Here is a 16,472-nt window from a genome sequence, read left to right as displayed (position 1 = left end):
GACACAACACAAGGAAGTACTCTGGCTTGGTGTTTGGGTGTGAGTACATCAAATTGTTAGCCTTCCTTTCATGTCTCTCCCTGTTGTCAGATCAATGCTTATTTAAGAAAGCTTTGCTGATTGTGTATTCACAACAGCAACTGTGCATACATATATATGTGATTATTGTAGCACTATAATTTGGATACATTTAAAATATTTGGCGAATTGTTGCCATTTTAATTCCAGGTATATGGAAACAGGTTTATTCATAAAATAAAAGTTCTGATATTTTATTTTTATTTTAAAGAGGGTAGCTTTTTCTTTACATGATTATAATAATTGAGTCACCGTGAGTGAACCAACAAATAACACTTGTTTTTGAAGATGGTGGTGCCTCCTTACTAATGAACAGGTGGAAGCAGTGAAGTTTGGTATGTTTGCAATGTTGCAGTGTGGTACTCTGCACATGTATCCCCTCTACTTGTATTCAATAATCCCCCTCAGCTACTCCGGGTTCCATCTCTGCACATGGACACTTGTATCATAGTGCCCTCTTAATTCAGTATAGGTTAGCTGCACTACAAGTGATAATGGTTTTCATTTAAATTAAACTAGTTCTTCTAGTGTTTGCTCCGTGTTTTCTTTACCAAAAGTTATAAAAGGGGATGCTCATCCATAAAAAAAGACAATAGGGGTCATTACGACCCAGGCGGTAACCATGGCGCTAGTAGAGCCATGGTTGCCGCCGGTATTTTACTGATTCCGCCATGGTGAATGGCGGAATTACCACCCCATTCCAAGGTTGGCAGGGCGGGAATTCACCATTCGCCATTGGCCCTTCCCATTCCCATTTTTGGCCCCATAGGGCTCAATGGAAATGGGGAAGACGGTAGTTACGTTACCGCAAATTGCAGTACCGGAAATATCTCCAAGGTCCCTTTGCGGGTCCAATTCTTAACGGCTAGTAAAAACCAGCCGTTAAGGTAGAGACCCACAAAGGGACCTCGTAATTAGGTGGTAAGGGGTTAACGGCGCCGCCACCTTTTACGGCGCCGTTAACCCCTTACCGCCTGGGTCGTAATGAGGCTCAATGGGTCTCATTCTGAGTTCGGCGCTAACCCTGCCGGTGCTACCAGCGGGTTGCCGCCGGATTCAGAATGAAATAACGTCTGACTTCCCGGTAACACCAGGGGATTACAACCTCTGCAACCAGGATGTCAGGTGCCAGCAATTAACAATGGTGCTGGTGCTCCCATGACAAGTCTGCCTACTGTGGCCGCTGAACCCGGCAGGGTCAGACGTGTTGAGCATAGCGGCTCCGGCAGGCAGATTGTAGTTTGCTGATCAGGAAGCACTGTTGTTTCCGGACCGGCTAACCTATAATGAAGCCCAATATTACTTATTCATCAAAATGTCAAAATGTTTGACACCATCAATTTGTATAGACATTGTGATTATAATTTTAGTGAGGTCATAATGATGTCAGTCAGTCAAGGTTTTTTTTTTTCCCAAATCATAGCAATTGCTATGCTCCTGTCTATCTGTGATTTGTAATCAAAGATTGGAAGGATATGTGGAGGAAGATATTTCACTGTTTATCTCAATGTCTGCAAAGCGGGTATGATTTGGTGTTTTATAGTAATTTCATGTAATGTGATGTTACTGCGATTTATATCGCACACCATAGTGTACATATTTTAGAAGTCCTCTGGGAGATATACGAGGGAGGTTAGGGTTATTCAGGAAAGAGGGAAAATGCAAGAGAGTGCTGCTGTTGTGTTGATTTGTAGAGGATGGAAGCACTCTGAGCATATGTGCATTTCTGGTCATGGGGGTTCTTTATCAAGAGCATAGTAACAGTTGTGCACAGAAGGGAGCATCATGTGCCCTTATTGCAAGGGCCCATTGGCCGGGACTCGGATTTGTACAATGATTTTAGAGGTGCAGTTTTCTGTTGGTTGATGTCTGTTGGGACTATTATTCAGTTAGCAGATGTGCGTGACTTATTTGGTATGCATATACTGTGTTTGAGTGTAAACATTTGGAAATGTTAGTGGAGGGCCCGTTTGGCAACTTGGAGCATCGATCCAGTCTGGCTATGGGAGTGTCTCGATAGCGGTGCCCTTTGGGTGACGTCTCGGTAGTGGTCACCCAATAGGTAAAGTACTTGGGAAGAGATTTCTGAGGCAGCCTTCTGTTGGCTGATATCTCTAGCAGTGGCCAGTGTGCAATCATTGGTCGTGGATGAGAGGGGAGGAACAGACGGACTTTGGAAGGCATAGGGAACTTGAAGCAGTGGGTACCAGGTAGGCAGTGGGTGAGAACTTTTCCTAAGGAGAGTTCAGATTCGGGATTCTAGAGAGGGCAGTGTCCTGGTGGCATTGAGAGGAACAACTCAACATGATTCTAGGAGCCACACTTGTGAATTAGATTTTCTATTGGGGAGTAACGTGGTGGCAGTGCATTAATTGCGTTGGGTACCAGGGGAATAATTCAAAGTGGAACACCAGGGAGAAAAATCCCATTGTGACAAATTACAATGCAGCATCCACAGTGAGGCAAATGTGAAATTTATCACATCGGAAAAACATTACAGTGGAATGCATAGCTGCAAATCACAGCAGACAGAATCACAAAACTGGGAGTAATGCAGAAGAAGGCAGAAAGTAGAATGTTGAACATGTTATTGGGGATCAAAAACTATCCTTCCACGTATAGTAAGGAGAAATATAGCCTAGAAAGACATGCTTAGGGCATTACAATTCATGCAAGTCAAATGAAGCATTAGATGTCATAGCAAATCATGAAAAGACTAATCAAATTAAAACAATTTGGTTTCCTCCTCACATTCCTAGCACAGCTCTCTCCCTCTCTCTGTCTCTCTCTCTCTCTCATACATGCTCTTCTTCTCTGTGTCTCTTCATATTGTATCTTTTAATCTCTCAAATAGATACATAGTTACATTGTGCAACTAGGATGGGTGAATTGGCAGATGGATGAAAGGGGCACAAAGGTGAATCTATTCACATCGGGTGGCACATGATTATCTCTCAGTACGACCATCACCAGGCTCTAAAATAGACTGGCTTGCAAGGAGTCAATCCTTCTCATGCTATTCTATGGTCCTCTTGAAATCCATGCCGCTGGCAATATAGACTGCTCAAATTGTCCTTCAATTTAGGAAAGAACAGAAGACCTGGCTCTTCCAACAACATCTTGGTGCGACCAAGATTCTGGCAGGCTTGTGCACACTCCTATCTGTATAGTGTACTCAGCAACATATTCCTACAGTTTACTTGACGCTACCATTGTTTTGTTCTATGACCTGTACAGTGTTAGGTTGCTCCAGAGCTACGGTTGTGCTGTAAACATATACAGTAATAGTAATAATAATAAAAAATGACCATACAGAAACTGCCAATGTTTGCCATAGGCATGACAATTTTAGGTCAGACAAAGATCTGCCTGAGAAATTAAACCTCCAATTGCTCCCCTCCCTTCCTTTGTGTGTAGCAGCCTCAGACATCTTTATGGGTTGCACTCAGGGATGTAAGAGAATGTGTGGTTGTTGCTCCCGGAAAGCTCTATCCAATCCCTCAGTACACACAGCCACAAACCTAAACACACTACCAGTGCACACCTGCCATCCTCACCTGGTTCTGAGGCATCTGCATAACTTGAGTTTTAGAACAATGCTGAAACCCTCCAAAGGGCCTTTCATGGGGATGTCATTGAGACAAGGGGCAGGCAAGGTAAAGGTGGAGTGTACACGCTGAAAAAAAAGTCTACACCCTTTTGACCTAAAAGGGGTGCAGCATCCACAGGAAATTGAGGAGTAACATGCTGACGATGAAAGTGGAAAATGTGAATTCTCTGCCATAGCAATGCATGGATGTCATTCTTATAAACCTTTAGGAGCACAGAAATGTGCTTAAATAGAAAATGAATTGTCTGTTGAATCATATGCAGTGTTTTATGATGTCATTAATAGACGAGGTGAAGCATTTTATGACTAGAAAAGAATGTTTGTGGTAGTTTGCAAAAGCCTGTATCAAACGTGTATTATTGTTACCATTTTAGAGACAAGATCCTGCATCTTTTAATGAAACATTCAAGGAAATGACGAGGAATGTACTGAACACAAGATACACACTTTTACCCTACCTGTATACATTAATGTTTGAAGCACACTCCACCGGAAGTACTGTTGTTCGCCCACTGTTGCACGAGTAAGTATCTCACTATTCACAAGATCTATAACATCTATGAACGAACTGAGTATTTCAATAGACCGGCTCTTGCCGGATATGAGATCCGGCATCAGATGTCTGGCCGGATCTCGGACCTGACTTGCCTCAGCCCTGAAAAGGCTTTACGGAGCACCCAGCTTTGCCGAGGGAAGCTGGGGACTCAGTGATCTAACCTGCGCTGTCATCCTTGCCCCACCATCACTTGTGTGTTTGCGAGCACTCATTTCTCACCCTGTTTTCTTTATTCTGGCCTGAAAGGGATACCACGGGAATCAATGAAATCAATGGGCCATCACAATGGGCCATCACAATCACTGGGGTGGGGGCTATCACTGTTAAAAGTAGGCTTTCTATGTGCTGGGCACACTATTGTTTTCTAAATGTGCATCTTACATTTCATTTCCAAACTCAAAAATGCTTCTTAAATTTGCATTTAATAGTTTTCTTTGAAATGTCTTTCTTTTTTGTTGGACTATCACACAAATAGCCAATCATTTTTGCGCCCCAGCCTTTGTGTTTTATTACAGGTTATGTTTATAAAGGTGTTATATGCTTGTCAAACTGTCAGGAAATTAAACTGTGTGTTCATTGGTGCCAACTTTTGATTTTCATTACAGAGGCAGAAATACTTCCACTTCTGCCCTAAATATAAGCTAGCGACCAGCCCAATCTAGGCCCAGTCAAGCACATTTTTTAGCACTTGTTTTTTTTATAAGGAATATCCAAAAGTCATATGATAAACAACCCGTGTTTAATATATAACATCTCAGCAACAGTCTCTCAACCTGCTGAGCTACCCTGGTAACCTTCTACTGTAAAGTGTGTCTATGGATTCCTTAATGTACTAAAAATAACTGCATTACCAACAGTATTTTGGGTGCACCATTGCCATGGAAGTGATTTCATCTGGAATTGATGTATATTGTGGAGTTTGGAAAGAAGCAGCCTGAAAGATATTGCCCCATTTTTAAACTAGTATTTCAAACATTTACTTTGAGCAGCGTTCGAATGCCAATGCCAAACTCTACTCCAAACTCTACCCCAACGCTGGCCATATTCCGCCTTTCCATTTATTCAATTTCCACCACTGCCTAACTCTCTTCCTGTGGGGGTGAGCACTGGATTCTGAGTATCTTAATGTGGTGGAAATTCATATCTCACAAACACGTAAACATTCAAACACTTGTTAATGTTACCTTAGTTGCAGTCTCTAGCTGAACTTCATTCAGCACTGCTGCTTCTGGTCTGACTCCAGTCAGGGCCTGGGCACCGAGCCGGGCGAGATTAGGGAAGTTCTCGGCCCCAGTTACGCCAGTGGTCTTAGTCATCAATGCTGTTTGAAAACAAGTCAGATGCATGGTTTATTTTTAGAGCAACTCATCTCCATCATCAATTGATGCTCCTCCCTATGTCTAACTTAATGATATCCCATGCTCTTCCTCTTATGCCCTGCCTCAAGGGGGTGTTCTTACTCAAGTCTGAACCAAAAGTCACTCTTGTGCATGTACTGCCAAACTTTCTTACAGAACAGATACATTACAGGGTAACAGACTGCCCAATTGTTTTTAAAGACAGACATCAGTGCCTTCTTCATCATTGACTTTGCCATATTGACCCACAATCAAATGCACGTGTGTGTGTGTTCATACAGCAGATGCATTAGCAAGTGATAAGCACCTCAGTTAGACATAAATATGTTGTTGTTTTCCTGCAGAAATACATTACATTTGTCTCTCTGTGATATTCCATTCTACTCCCCCAAAAAGTATGTGTTCCTCTCTGTGAATGTGTGTTCTCCACCACTAAGAAAAAACCCATGTGTCTTTGTGATCGATGTCCTGATCCACCCAAAATGCACATATGCCTTGCTGATTACCCCCAACAAACACCTCTTCTCTGTGTTTTTGAGTTATCCTCAGCCTCTGCAATTCCTTTCTCCTTCAACCAGAAATAATATGCAGTGCTTTGATTTTGTGTTCACCTGATGCAAAAAGACATGTGGGTATCACAGTGATTTTTTGATATCTGTTACAAAATAAATTAAGTGGACCAGACTGTGTTTAGGAGATCCTACTGTCTCCTCAATGTACCCATTCTTATTAGACATATATATTGTAGTTTGCATGGCCCCTCTAGTTCAAGACTTTTATGATTAGCTTTTCCCTAATCCAACACTCTGTTGAGATTAAGGGATGCATGTTTCACAAAACATAACTTAAGAGCCATGAAATTCCAAATATAACCTGGCCATTCGAGTCTGGGCACACAGGCTGTGCTGTAGAACAATTCCATGGCACATATTGCAATCCACTCTCATTGTCTGTGACACATTTGAAATGAATACACCAAGAACAGCCCGTTTGATGATGGTTAGCCATTGAAATAATATATCCCAAGTTTACAAGCATTTGCTGTACTTATGATTCTATCATTAGCAAATAGATGCTGACAAACATAATTATTTAAACATTGGACCACAATGTGTTTCTTAAAGTTCAAATTAGTTAACACACCATTTCCCAAAAAGGAGGTTGAACTGCAGTCTAACAAATGATGAGTATGATTGAGTGTGTTTATCTTGTTTTCCAGGTTTGTTAAAGACAAGAACACATGGGATGTATACAAACAGTTCTTGTGGGGACCATCCTTGCTTATAAGCCCAGTTCTGGAAGAGGTATTTTGCTTTATTTATATTCAAACATAGAGTATATAAGATATACAGGATTAAAGGACTCACTCAGACTTATCAAAAAAGGATATTTGAAGTCAGCGAGGAGTTCTGTAATCGGATAGAGGAACGAAGCCAAAGGCAGAGTTCCTTTACATGGCCACGGAATGCTGAGGTGACATGTAATAATACCCTTTTTAGGTATGGTAGGGTATATTGTATTCCTTGTAATACATGGCCACACACTGCCGTCCCCTTTAATACCTGGCATCTTGCGTAATGTAATATAAGTGTTCTTCAAATTGCTGATCCATATAAACAATAGTACACAGCTTCTTATGTGTTGCAGAGAATAGCTTGAAAAGTTTAATAAAATGCTTTGAAAAGACATTTTCTTTGTGTGCCTTAAAATAAGTAATAGCATGCAGATTTTTGCTTGCATATGTTAAACTCCAACAGTGCACAAAATATGCATATTACCATAAACAGTTCCTTGTCAATTAATAGCTCTAAAGAGTCACAAAAAACGGTTTCACAAGCAAGCAATTTAAAACGCTTTTCGCAGCTTCAATTAAGTGCTGCAGTGACAGCTGCAATTCTACCTTCAACTGTCTAAAGCAGCAGGCATTGAGATGTCACAAATGAAGTGTAATAAGCGATAACAGAGCAGTGGTGATGTCACAACTAGCTTGTAATAAGAATATTATTTATAGCCTTGTACAAGGGCATTGCATGCTGCCATACATTACATAAATAACATACTGATATTGATGTCTTTAAAATTGCAGAAGGCTTCAGAAGTCCATGCTTACCTTCCTGATGCACGCTGGTATGATTATTACACGGTAAGATAAGCTTCTTTCTTTTATATGTACTAGACGCATTGAATTTGACTATGTATTATTTAAAGGTGTTATTATCCAACATGCAAACATCTGAAGTGTAGGCCTCATTTAGAGTTTGACAGTAAGGTTTTAAAGGGATCACTGCTACTTTAACTGCACTGTGCAAGTCAGAGTTTCAAAATGACTGATCCCCATGAAGTCCTGTGGACCTCCAAAATAGGGAACAACTGAAGGATCAGTTTGACTCTAAATCATGCAGCCCTTTCCACCACATGCGTTTCTTTTTTTTAATTGTTTTATTTTTTATTGATTCAGCTGAAATTAATCAACTTTTTATAATTCTGAATATAAAAAAAAACATTAATATTTACACAAATAACCAAATCATGTTCATTAATATCACACATTACTCAAACCATATGCATATCACAAGCAGTAACAATGTTTCCATTTGGTGGTATTACCAAAGGTAAAAAAACAAACTCTTAGTAAGGCACTTAATGTTTCCAGCCACAAGTATTCCATTGTCCCCTGAAAATATATTGTTGTTCACATAAATCAGATGCAAAATAAAGGGAATCTAAAAGTAAATGTAATGTTACCTGGTTCACAGTGATGCTAGGTGCTGTAAGAGGATTCAATTCAACACTACAGCTAAGTCAATGCCTAGTCTGGGATACTGAATGGAAACCCTTATTGATATATCTTTACGTCCAGTTCATGCGTTCTGGATGACTACCCCTATATAACACCCCTCTCTTGGAATCCCCCTGACCCCACTGAGCCACGAAGTAGTTCTGTTTTGCAAGTTTAAACGGTTTATTTGATAATTTAAACAATATATATATATATATATCACACTTTATAATAAATTAATAATTGAATATCACACTTAATCTGAGCAGTAATCAATAATGGATAGTCCGGCACTAGCACACTTCTTTATAATCAATGATGAGTGGTTATAGGATGGATACGATAGCAACAATACTTTTATGGTTTCAAATGGATGCAATGTGGAATGAAATGCAGTACAGAAAATAACTTGATAGGATTTCAGCAAAAGACAATGTAATCACTTTCTTGGACAATTCACCCCCCCTTTTATGCACTGTAAGGAGATGAAGATGACACAGTTCTTAGGAATGCAATCAAATAGAATTCAGTTCAATTCCCCCCCAGCAGCTTATACAACAGATAGGAGTTTTGAAACACAGGCAAAATGCTTTGAATATGGTGACAATGCAGTGAGAAATATGCTGAAAATGGTATTAATTCCCTTTAGGCGGTTCAGGGTGAGTGAAATATACTTGGGATGAGTTCAGGCTCACTTTAACAAGGATCTAGGAGTAACTAGCAGGTTAAACGAATTTTTGGCAAAGGAAAGCAATGAAGCTGCTGTTTTCACACGTGGCTGGATTTTTAACCAAATTGCAAATCGCGGTAAAATTCGCGAGTGCGAGAACCGTGATTACGGTATGAGGAGTAGGAAGTCGGTTTTAGGCTTGTTGAAAAGCTGAGATTCTAAGCTTCCAGAGGAAAGTTAAAGCAAGTTCCTAGCCCAAACGGTTCCAGAGATACGGATTAAATAAAGGTAGTTTTTCGGATTTGAAATTTTAAAAGTTCAAAGCGACAGGTTACAGCTTGCAGCTAGAAAATGACAAGTGACAGCTTTGCAAATGACAGGTGACAGTTAGGAGGCAGTTCTGGTTAGATTAAAATAGATTGAATTATATTATTTTAACTAAGAGATTGGTTCTGCACAGTTCTGCTAGGTACTCACAATATATTTAGAAATAGGCCTCGCCACGGATCTGGTCAGGTTTTCGGACTGGACTCCGGTTCTGGTCTCGGCACTTCACAGTGATCTGGGTCAGCTCTCTGGTTCTGCTAACAGCGGTCTGGGTCACTCTGGATCTCTGGCCTCTGGTTCTGGATACTGCTCTGCTTTCTCTGGGTACAGCACTGCTTCTGGATCTTTCTGCACAGCTTTCTCTGGATACAACACTGCTTTCTGGCAAATGGCAAGAGTTCTTGCAAAGAATTCAAACAGCTCGCCTGGTTGTGAATAGTGGCAATGATTTGAGGCCTGCTAAAGAGGGATTTAGCTTGTAGTTGGCCTCTCTGCTACAAATTCTGAAGTAAAGTCTTGGTCTCTGAAGGTGGATAGATTGAAGTCTCTATGTTGGCTCTCTGGAGGTTGATGGAGGTAAAATATGGATTTTCCCGGCAGAGCGTCCCGCAGCAGATGGAATAGAATCCCTATCTGTCCTGACTGTCTGCTTTTATGTGTTTTGAAAGTGGGTGGAGAGGCTAGCTTTCTAGGCCCTACCCCTCTCCACTTGTCATTGGCCACTTCCTCTTATTCCCCTTGATTGGGGGAATGAAATGAAGTGTCATCATGATGAGGTCTGTTTATGATACAGAGAACCCACCCCTGTCAACTTTACACACAATCTATATTTGACCTAAAGACATATTTCATAGATACACAGTGGTTTGAAATTACATGCACCCATCACATATAACATGAGGTATCCCCTGTTCAAACTCTGCTCTTCCTGGAGGCTTGGGTTAAAAAATGGCAACATATTTCACTTTTTGGTCGGGTTACCAATATTGGATTTGTCCCCGCATTTACACAAATGTTCGCAAAGCATGTGGGCATTAGGTGGTGGAGTGTCAGATTTTTAACATACATACATTTAGAGTAATATCCTCTTTTCCGCTAAAACCCCCCTGAACATACCACCGGGTCCTACCACGTCTTCAAATGTGCACAGAAAAATCACAAGAATAATGATATCACTTATAAAATTTTCACAAGTCCGCTCTATGAATGATCCATCTTTTTAGATTTATGTTCTGGCCCCAAAGGGGTGTGGTTTTCCAGGTCACATGGTGTAGAAACCAGTTTATCCAGTTTCTGCCAAGCTCAGAGACCCTGCCCCTCCCAGCTTCTGCCAAGAGGAAGCTATTTTACGGTCCCCCTAATAAACCATCTGCCTGGGCCCAGGACAGGCCTTTGTTCAACTCCCTGTAGCTTCTCCACCCCTAATCTAATCAGAGAGGTGACAACTCCTTTTGGCAAGGGGAAGAGTGGCTGAGCAGGTTTTAACTCCTGTGGGGGTAGATGTCAGGCAGAATTCAGTTCCTTAAGCCAGGCCCCAGCTAATGTCACTTCTAGTTACCCAGTTTTCTGCATTCAAATAAACTAACAATTTTTACACATGCAGCTAGAATGCTGATTCTAAGTTTAAAACTATGACATTTAAACAATTGAAACCTATGTGACACTCAAAAGTAGGTCACTCATTTCTTTTAAACATTTAGATTTTTAGTGTCTTTCAGTCCAAATTTACTTAAACTGCTGGAATCCACAGCTCAGCCAGTTTTGCTATGAACATTATTTTAGGCTCATCCTCTTTCCAGATTTTGTATGCCCACAAGACTTTATTCTGTCAAATGTCTGCTGGTGTTCAGTGAGATTGTTGGATATTCTGCAATGTTTGAAATGGGCATTCTGAGCTTGCCTTCAGAGAAACAAAGGGTGATTTTTAAAGTGCTTTCTAGCGAACAGGCACTGCTGTTTTTCTCTTTGGCACCCCATTTCACTCATGGCTCTTCTGACCCAGCACACCCGCACCGGGGGGTGGCAAGTCAGGCGACCATTTTGGTGTGCGCACAAACTGCGGGTTTTCATAGATTCTGGTGCACATGTGGGCTTTTTCGGCCATCTTGGATTTCCTAAGCCCACAGCACCAAATGTTGTAGCATAATAGTCCAAACGTGGGTCAGAACACCCAACAGTGCACAGTGGGCAATTCCTTACTTGGAACATTAACCAACACTCCCATTATCATACGAGTAGTGGTGTGAAGGCAACATTTTTTGCAAAGCAGCTATGGAGATTTATTCTGAAAAAAATCGTATAAATAAAGTAAGGGGTTGTTGTATGATCAGTCTGTTGCGCTGATAAAGGGGCATTGCACAGTGTGAGTATTTGTGACCAGTAGCTTTGAGGTTCCGGAGCTCAGTCTGTATCAGAGTCACAGTCCCTTGCTTTGAACCTATTGCTGAGAGAAGACACTGAGTCAACACATTGATCACCTAACATTGACATCCAGCAGCCTTAATGCTATGCAATTACCTAATGCTGCTTAACTTGTAGTAACATACTCTTCCTTAAGCACAATAAGAAGCCAGCGTACCTAATTCACTTTGGTTACCAAATGAGCAAAATGCATTACAATTTTCCGACAAAGATGGCAGCAAGAATTTGATGCTAGATCAAAAGAGACATTACAAGTACTGAGGTTTCCCCATCTTTCCTAATCAGTCACAAATATGCAATTTGAAATGTACGAATGTAAGTGATATTCACAGATTGTGATTTTAGTGACTTGTAAAATTAATATATCAGGATTGTAACACCACTTGTTTTCTTTCTGAGAAAAGTTGTATTTCCTCTTTCGAGTGAAAAGCTGTGATATGTCTGTCATTCGAGAACAGTGATTATATGATATGTCATTTATAAAGTGCCAGTACAAAAGTGTTTCTAGGAGCGACAAGACAAGGGAGAGAAGACAGAGGGAGGACAAGACAAACAATCTTACTAAGCATTGTGTCATTCAGATGTGCAAGTGCGACAATGCAAAGTGCAGGGGGATGTTAGAGGGGGAAATGCCATGGAGGGGGAAGTGCAATCAGGGCAATTGCTCTGAGAAAGTGCAGCCAAAGCAGTGTGGCTATATGTAAGTGCAAGGAGGCAGGGGCTATTGGGGTTACAGTTACAGCCACTAAGTCTGTGGTAGGTCCAGAGGCAGTGCAGGGGAGACTGATCATGGAGGAGCCTGGCAACCTAGGAGGTGAGATTTTAGGTGATTTACACCACATTTTTGATGTTGGTCCTTGTTGGGTGAATTCAGATGTGAGTAGCCACAAATATGTCAATCATGCAACCACTCCCACCTTCTGTCAGGCCTTCACATCTGTTGGAAAAGGTACCAGATATAGTTGAAACCAATTCCATTTTGACAATACCTTGCTTCTGTCAACCCAGTAGCACCTCGTAGCTTCATCTGACCAGCAATCTAAACATTATTGTACAAAAGCAGTGGTCTATCACAAATACACTTTCAATAACCAAATTCTAGAAAAATACATCCGTCTGAAATGTAGCCCCAGTCATATGGACTCTTCCAACATCCTCTTAACAGATGCCATATACTCTACTTAAACACAACTGTGATCAAGCCTGACACTGGACAGAAGCGGTCCAAGGGAGAGCAAAGGCTTCCAATCATTTATGTCTGAAACGTGTACCACAAATAGGCGGTGTGCTGCCTCATACATAAAGCTTAAACTGGTAGAAAGGGAACTGTGTACCTCCTTCACCTTTCTTACACTAGCTCAAAAGCAACAAGCCGGTTTCTTGGTGCTTCTCCTAGCAGCAAAAGGAGATGTTTTGGTCACAGCATATTGATGTGTCAGGGAGCTTTGGTTGAGAAGTAGCCAGTGTGTGAAGCATCAGGATATTCAATGAGGGTTCCAACCCGGCTTGCAGTTCAGGACACGCTCTTCTACTTCTTTATCAAAACGTTAATATGCTAATCAACAGCATGTGCCAGGAGCAATGGCCTGGGAGTTAACCAATGCTGTGGTTTCTTTTATTTGTCACCTTGAAGCAGTGAGGCACCCTGGTCATATGCAGCAGGCTTTTTGCACACCCATTTTTAACAGCACACTCGTTTTGGCTCTTCCAGCTTTTCTCCCACATTTCCTATCAGCGGTCGGAGTTCTACTCTTCTGGAATTCTTATTGTTAGGACATTTTTTCTTTTTGCATTTTCCCCCCATTGACATCAATGTAACCCCACCATTTGTGCTATGATCTGTCTCCTGTCATCTCTTGTAGTAAGTTAAGTCTTTGTTGTTTTATTTCCTTTGTTCACCTCGTCTGTTATGGGGGCACTGGTAAGTCCCTTCCAGTGCAGGGGTACCCTGTCCCCTTTGAAAGAATCCTTGTAGTTTTGACCTTACTTTGACATGCTGCATGAATAAAGTGTACCCCATTTTCATTTTCTTTCAGTAATATTTTTTTTACTTTTCTGGTGTTTCCAAGGTGGGTTGATATGTGCAGATATTGTTCTATCACATTTGGCCAATCTGCACTTTCGCACGTTTTTATTTTATGATGTAATGGCGTTTTGAGTCCATCTAGGTAAAATATCAGTGCCATGCATCATTTGCTCTGTCGGTCGGCCATTTTGTCCCGGTGCCTTTTTCCTTCCTCCTCAGGAAAGGAAATGCCATAAATAGTGTGATGAATCATTGGATTCAGTCACTTCTCTCTGGAGGGCAGCCTTTCCCTGTGAGGCTAGCGAGATGAGCCCGCAATTCTATACCCTGCCTAGGGGTAGAGGGAAGCGAGACTTCACCAGAAGAGACTCCCTCCTTGTGAACAAGGACTCCCGTTCCTGTCTGGAACTCTGTAGCCAATCCCCCTTTCAACCTGAAATAATAACATCTGTTGACAGAAACTATGAACCATCAGTGGATGCATGATGCTATTGTAATGTGAAAACCTTCATAAAGCCTGAGGAACATTACTCAGCTGGTACTGTGATAAAGAAAGCCACTACTGCTGTTTACGCTTCCACGTTAGGTAGCTATGTTGCTGTTATGTTCCTGACAGTTTCTGGCATGCCAAATAACGGATGTCCAGTAGAAACTATGAGTAGGTTTCTTGTATATGGAAACTAGTGTTCTAGTTCCACACCGTGCATGCTAATAACATTACTTTTTATGGCACAGTTTGCTCTATAAAATTGAGGCTGTTCAACAGACATGACTTTCACGAAGAACCCATTTGCTTGTGTTCCTGCAATTTTACACAAAAAAACAGTTTTGCCTAGCATAGGGAAACCTGCCACACTTCCTGTTCTAAACACCCTCGCTGGCGATATGCAATTAATTCTTCCCTCATACTCAGCCAGTCTGAAACTCGTTTTGCTTTGCAGTCAAATATGAGATGTGGGGTGCCTGGTGACCATGACAATGGCAGTGATGCACGTCATACATCACAATAACATAAAATAACTAAACGTGGTATATTCCACTGCACATAAACAACCATACACAGATTTGAGAAATGGTCACATGCACAGATTCACGAATGTCTGACATTTTGAAAAACTGCATTTCAATCGCAAAGGTTGTAAACAAAATATTATTCTTGCTTTTTTTCTGAACCAGGTGGGCATCCCTTTTGGAAGAAAACCTTTCACCAAGAATGTTCTTTTGCTAATCCAATCTTTAGGACATTTAATCCTTGCAATTACCGGCCGATGTAGAGAGGGATAATCGTTAAAAAGGTAAAGCAATATTAGTGATTTGCACCTTATTAACAGATCTCACTTTTTTTTCCTTTTACTGTAGGGCAAAAACGTTGCAGCGAGAGGAGAGTGGAAAACATTACCTGCTCCTTGGGACTACATCAATCTTCATGTCAGGGGAGGTTACATTATCCCACAGCAAAAGCCTGCTCTCAATACTAACCAAAGGTAAGCATCGTGGATTTAAAAAAACATTTGAGTGTGTTTTCTACTGACCGTAAAATATATGGTTTGAATCCAAAGGTTTTAATCACATTTGAACACGCAACCAACCTAAACGCCTATGTTACGATATTTTATTATAGGGTTAGATAAAAGTTGTACACTTTAGTTAAAACATGATACTGGTTTCACACATATTTAGGCTTGCTACTATTCACACATACACTAGATACCTCATCAGCAAAGCAATGCTGTACTGCATTTGTGAGCACTGTGGGTGAGAGTCAATTTTGGGTGTGAAACCCTCAGCACATGCGCTGGGGGATGTAACTAGTCTGAGAGCACGCTCTCTCCAATGGAAATGAAAGAATTAATGATTGTGGCTGTGAAACCAATATTGATTAGTGTATCCAACACGAGTTTTTAAGGCTATTCAATGTACATTCAAAAACATGTTCACGTCCTGAATCACCCAGATAGTGCCTGTTTGACCAGTGATGGACATTCCCATAAGATATGCCTGGTGAGGTGTAAACATGATTTGCAGTGTAGAGTTGAGTGCATGTTTTACATTGGAAATCATTGTTTCACAAAATATGTTACAGTCATGTATATTGAAAAAACACATTGGTGATCACGAGCAGCAATATTAAAAGCATGTGTAATAACATTCAAATTGCATAATCATATTAGGATCGCGCAGGGAGGAAGGAAAAGAGAGGAAGAGGGGAGAGAGTTAGGTCAGGTAATTTAGAAATTGCAGTCCCCAGTTGTGGGCCTGTTCATAGTCTATAATTGGTGTTAAGGTAAGGGCATGGAGGGATATGCTTACCTGGTGAAATTGGAGGGTTGCTCAATGAGTAGGATAAGCGGGTGTCTGTAAATGTTAGTCTTGATCCTTAGTAGTTAAAATCTGGAGCCACAGAAAGAGGACAGTCCCAGGGATGTGTGCAGGGCATGAGTATGCTTAAATGGTGTTAAGGATGAAGAGACAATTGAAGCATGGTTGCGTGCTCGGTTTCAGGGCTGTGAACTTATGTCATTGGTCCTGGATATGTCTAATCATGTGCTGAGTAACACGTGTAACTGCGTTTGAACATTGGCAATGTAAGTAAGCAGTCACTAACTTGCTAGATGTTCACAATCTGGTGGTGTGCCCTGTGAGACAG

General features: G+C 41.1%; 1 protein-coding gene across 1 annotated transcript in view; it reads left to right on the top strand.

Moving 5' to 3' along the window:
• The window catches only part of SI (sucrase-isomaltase), a 1,019,699-nt gene that overhangs the window by 570,662 nt on the left and 432,565 nt on the right, over window positions 1-16,472 (top strand). Inside the window, exons 40-43 of the mRNA XM_069618482.1 lie at window positions 4,063-4,211; window positions 6,822-6,906; window positions 7,689-7,745; window positions 15,185-15,309. Coding sequence (XP_069474583.1) covers window positions 4,063-4,211; window positions 6,822-6,906; window positions 7,689-7,745; window positions 15,185-15,309 — 416 coding nt within the window. The remainder of the gene's footprint in view (window positions 1-4,062; window positions 4,212-6,821; window positions 6,907-7,688; window positions 7,746-15,184; window positions 15,310-16,472) is intronic.

This window comes from Ambystoma mexicanum, chromosome 10 (genome assembly GCF_040938575.1).
Source record: "Ambystoma mexicanum isolate Mex_15411 chromosome 10, UKY_AmexF1_1, whole genome shotgun sequence".
NCBI classification, from domain to species: domain Eukaryota; kingdom Metazoa; phylum Chordata; class Amphibia; order Caudata; family Ambystomatidae; genus Ambystoma; species Ambystoma mexicanum.
This window is presented reverse-complemented; position numbering and strand designations above follow the sequence as displayed.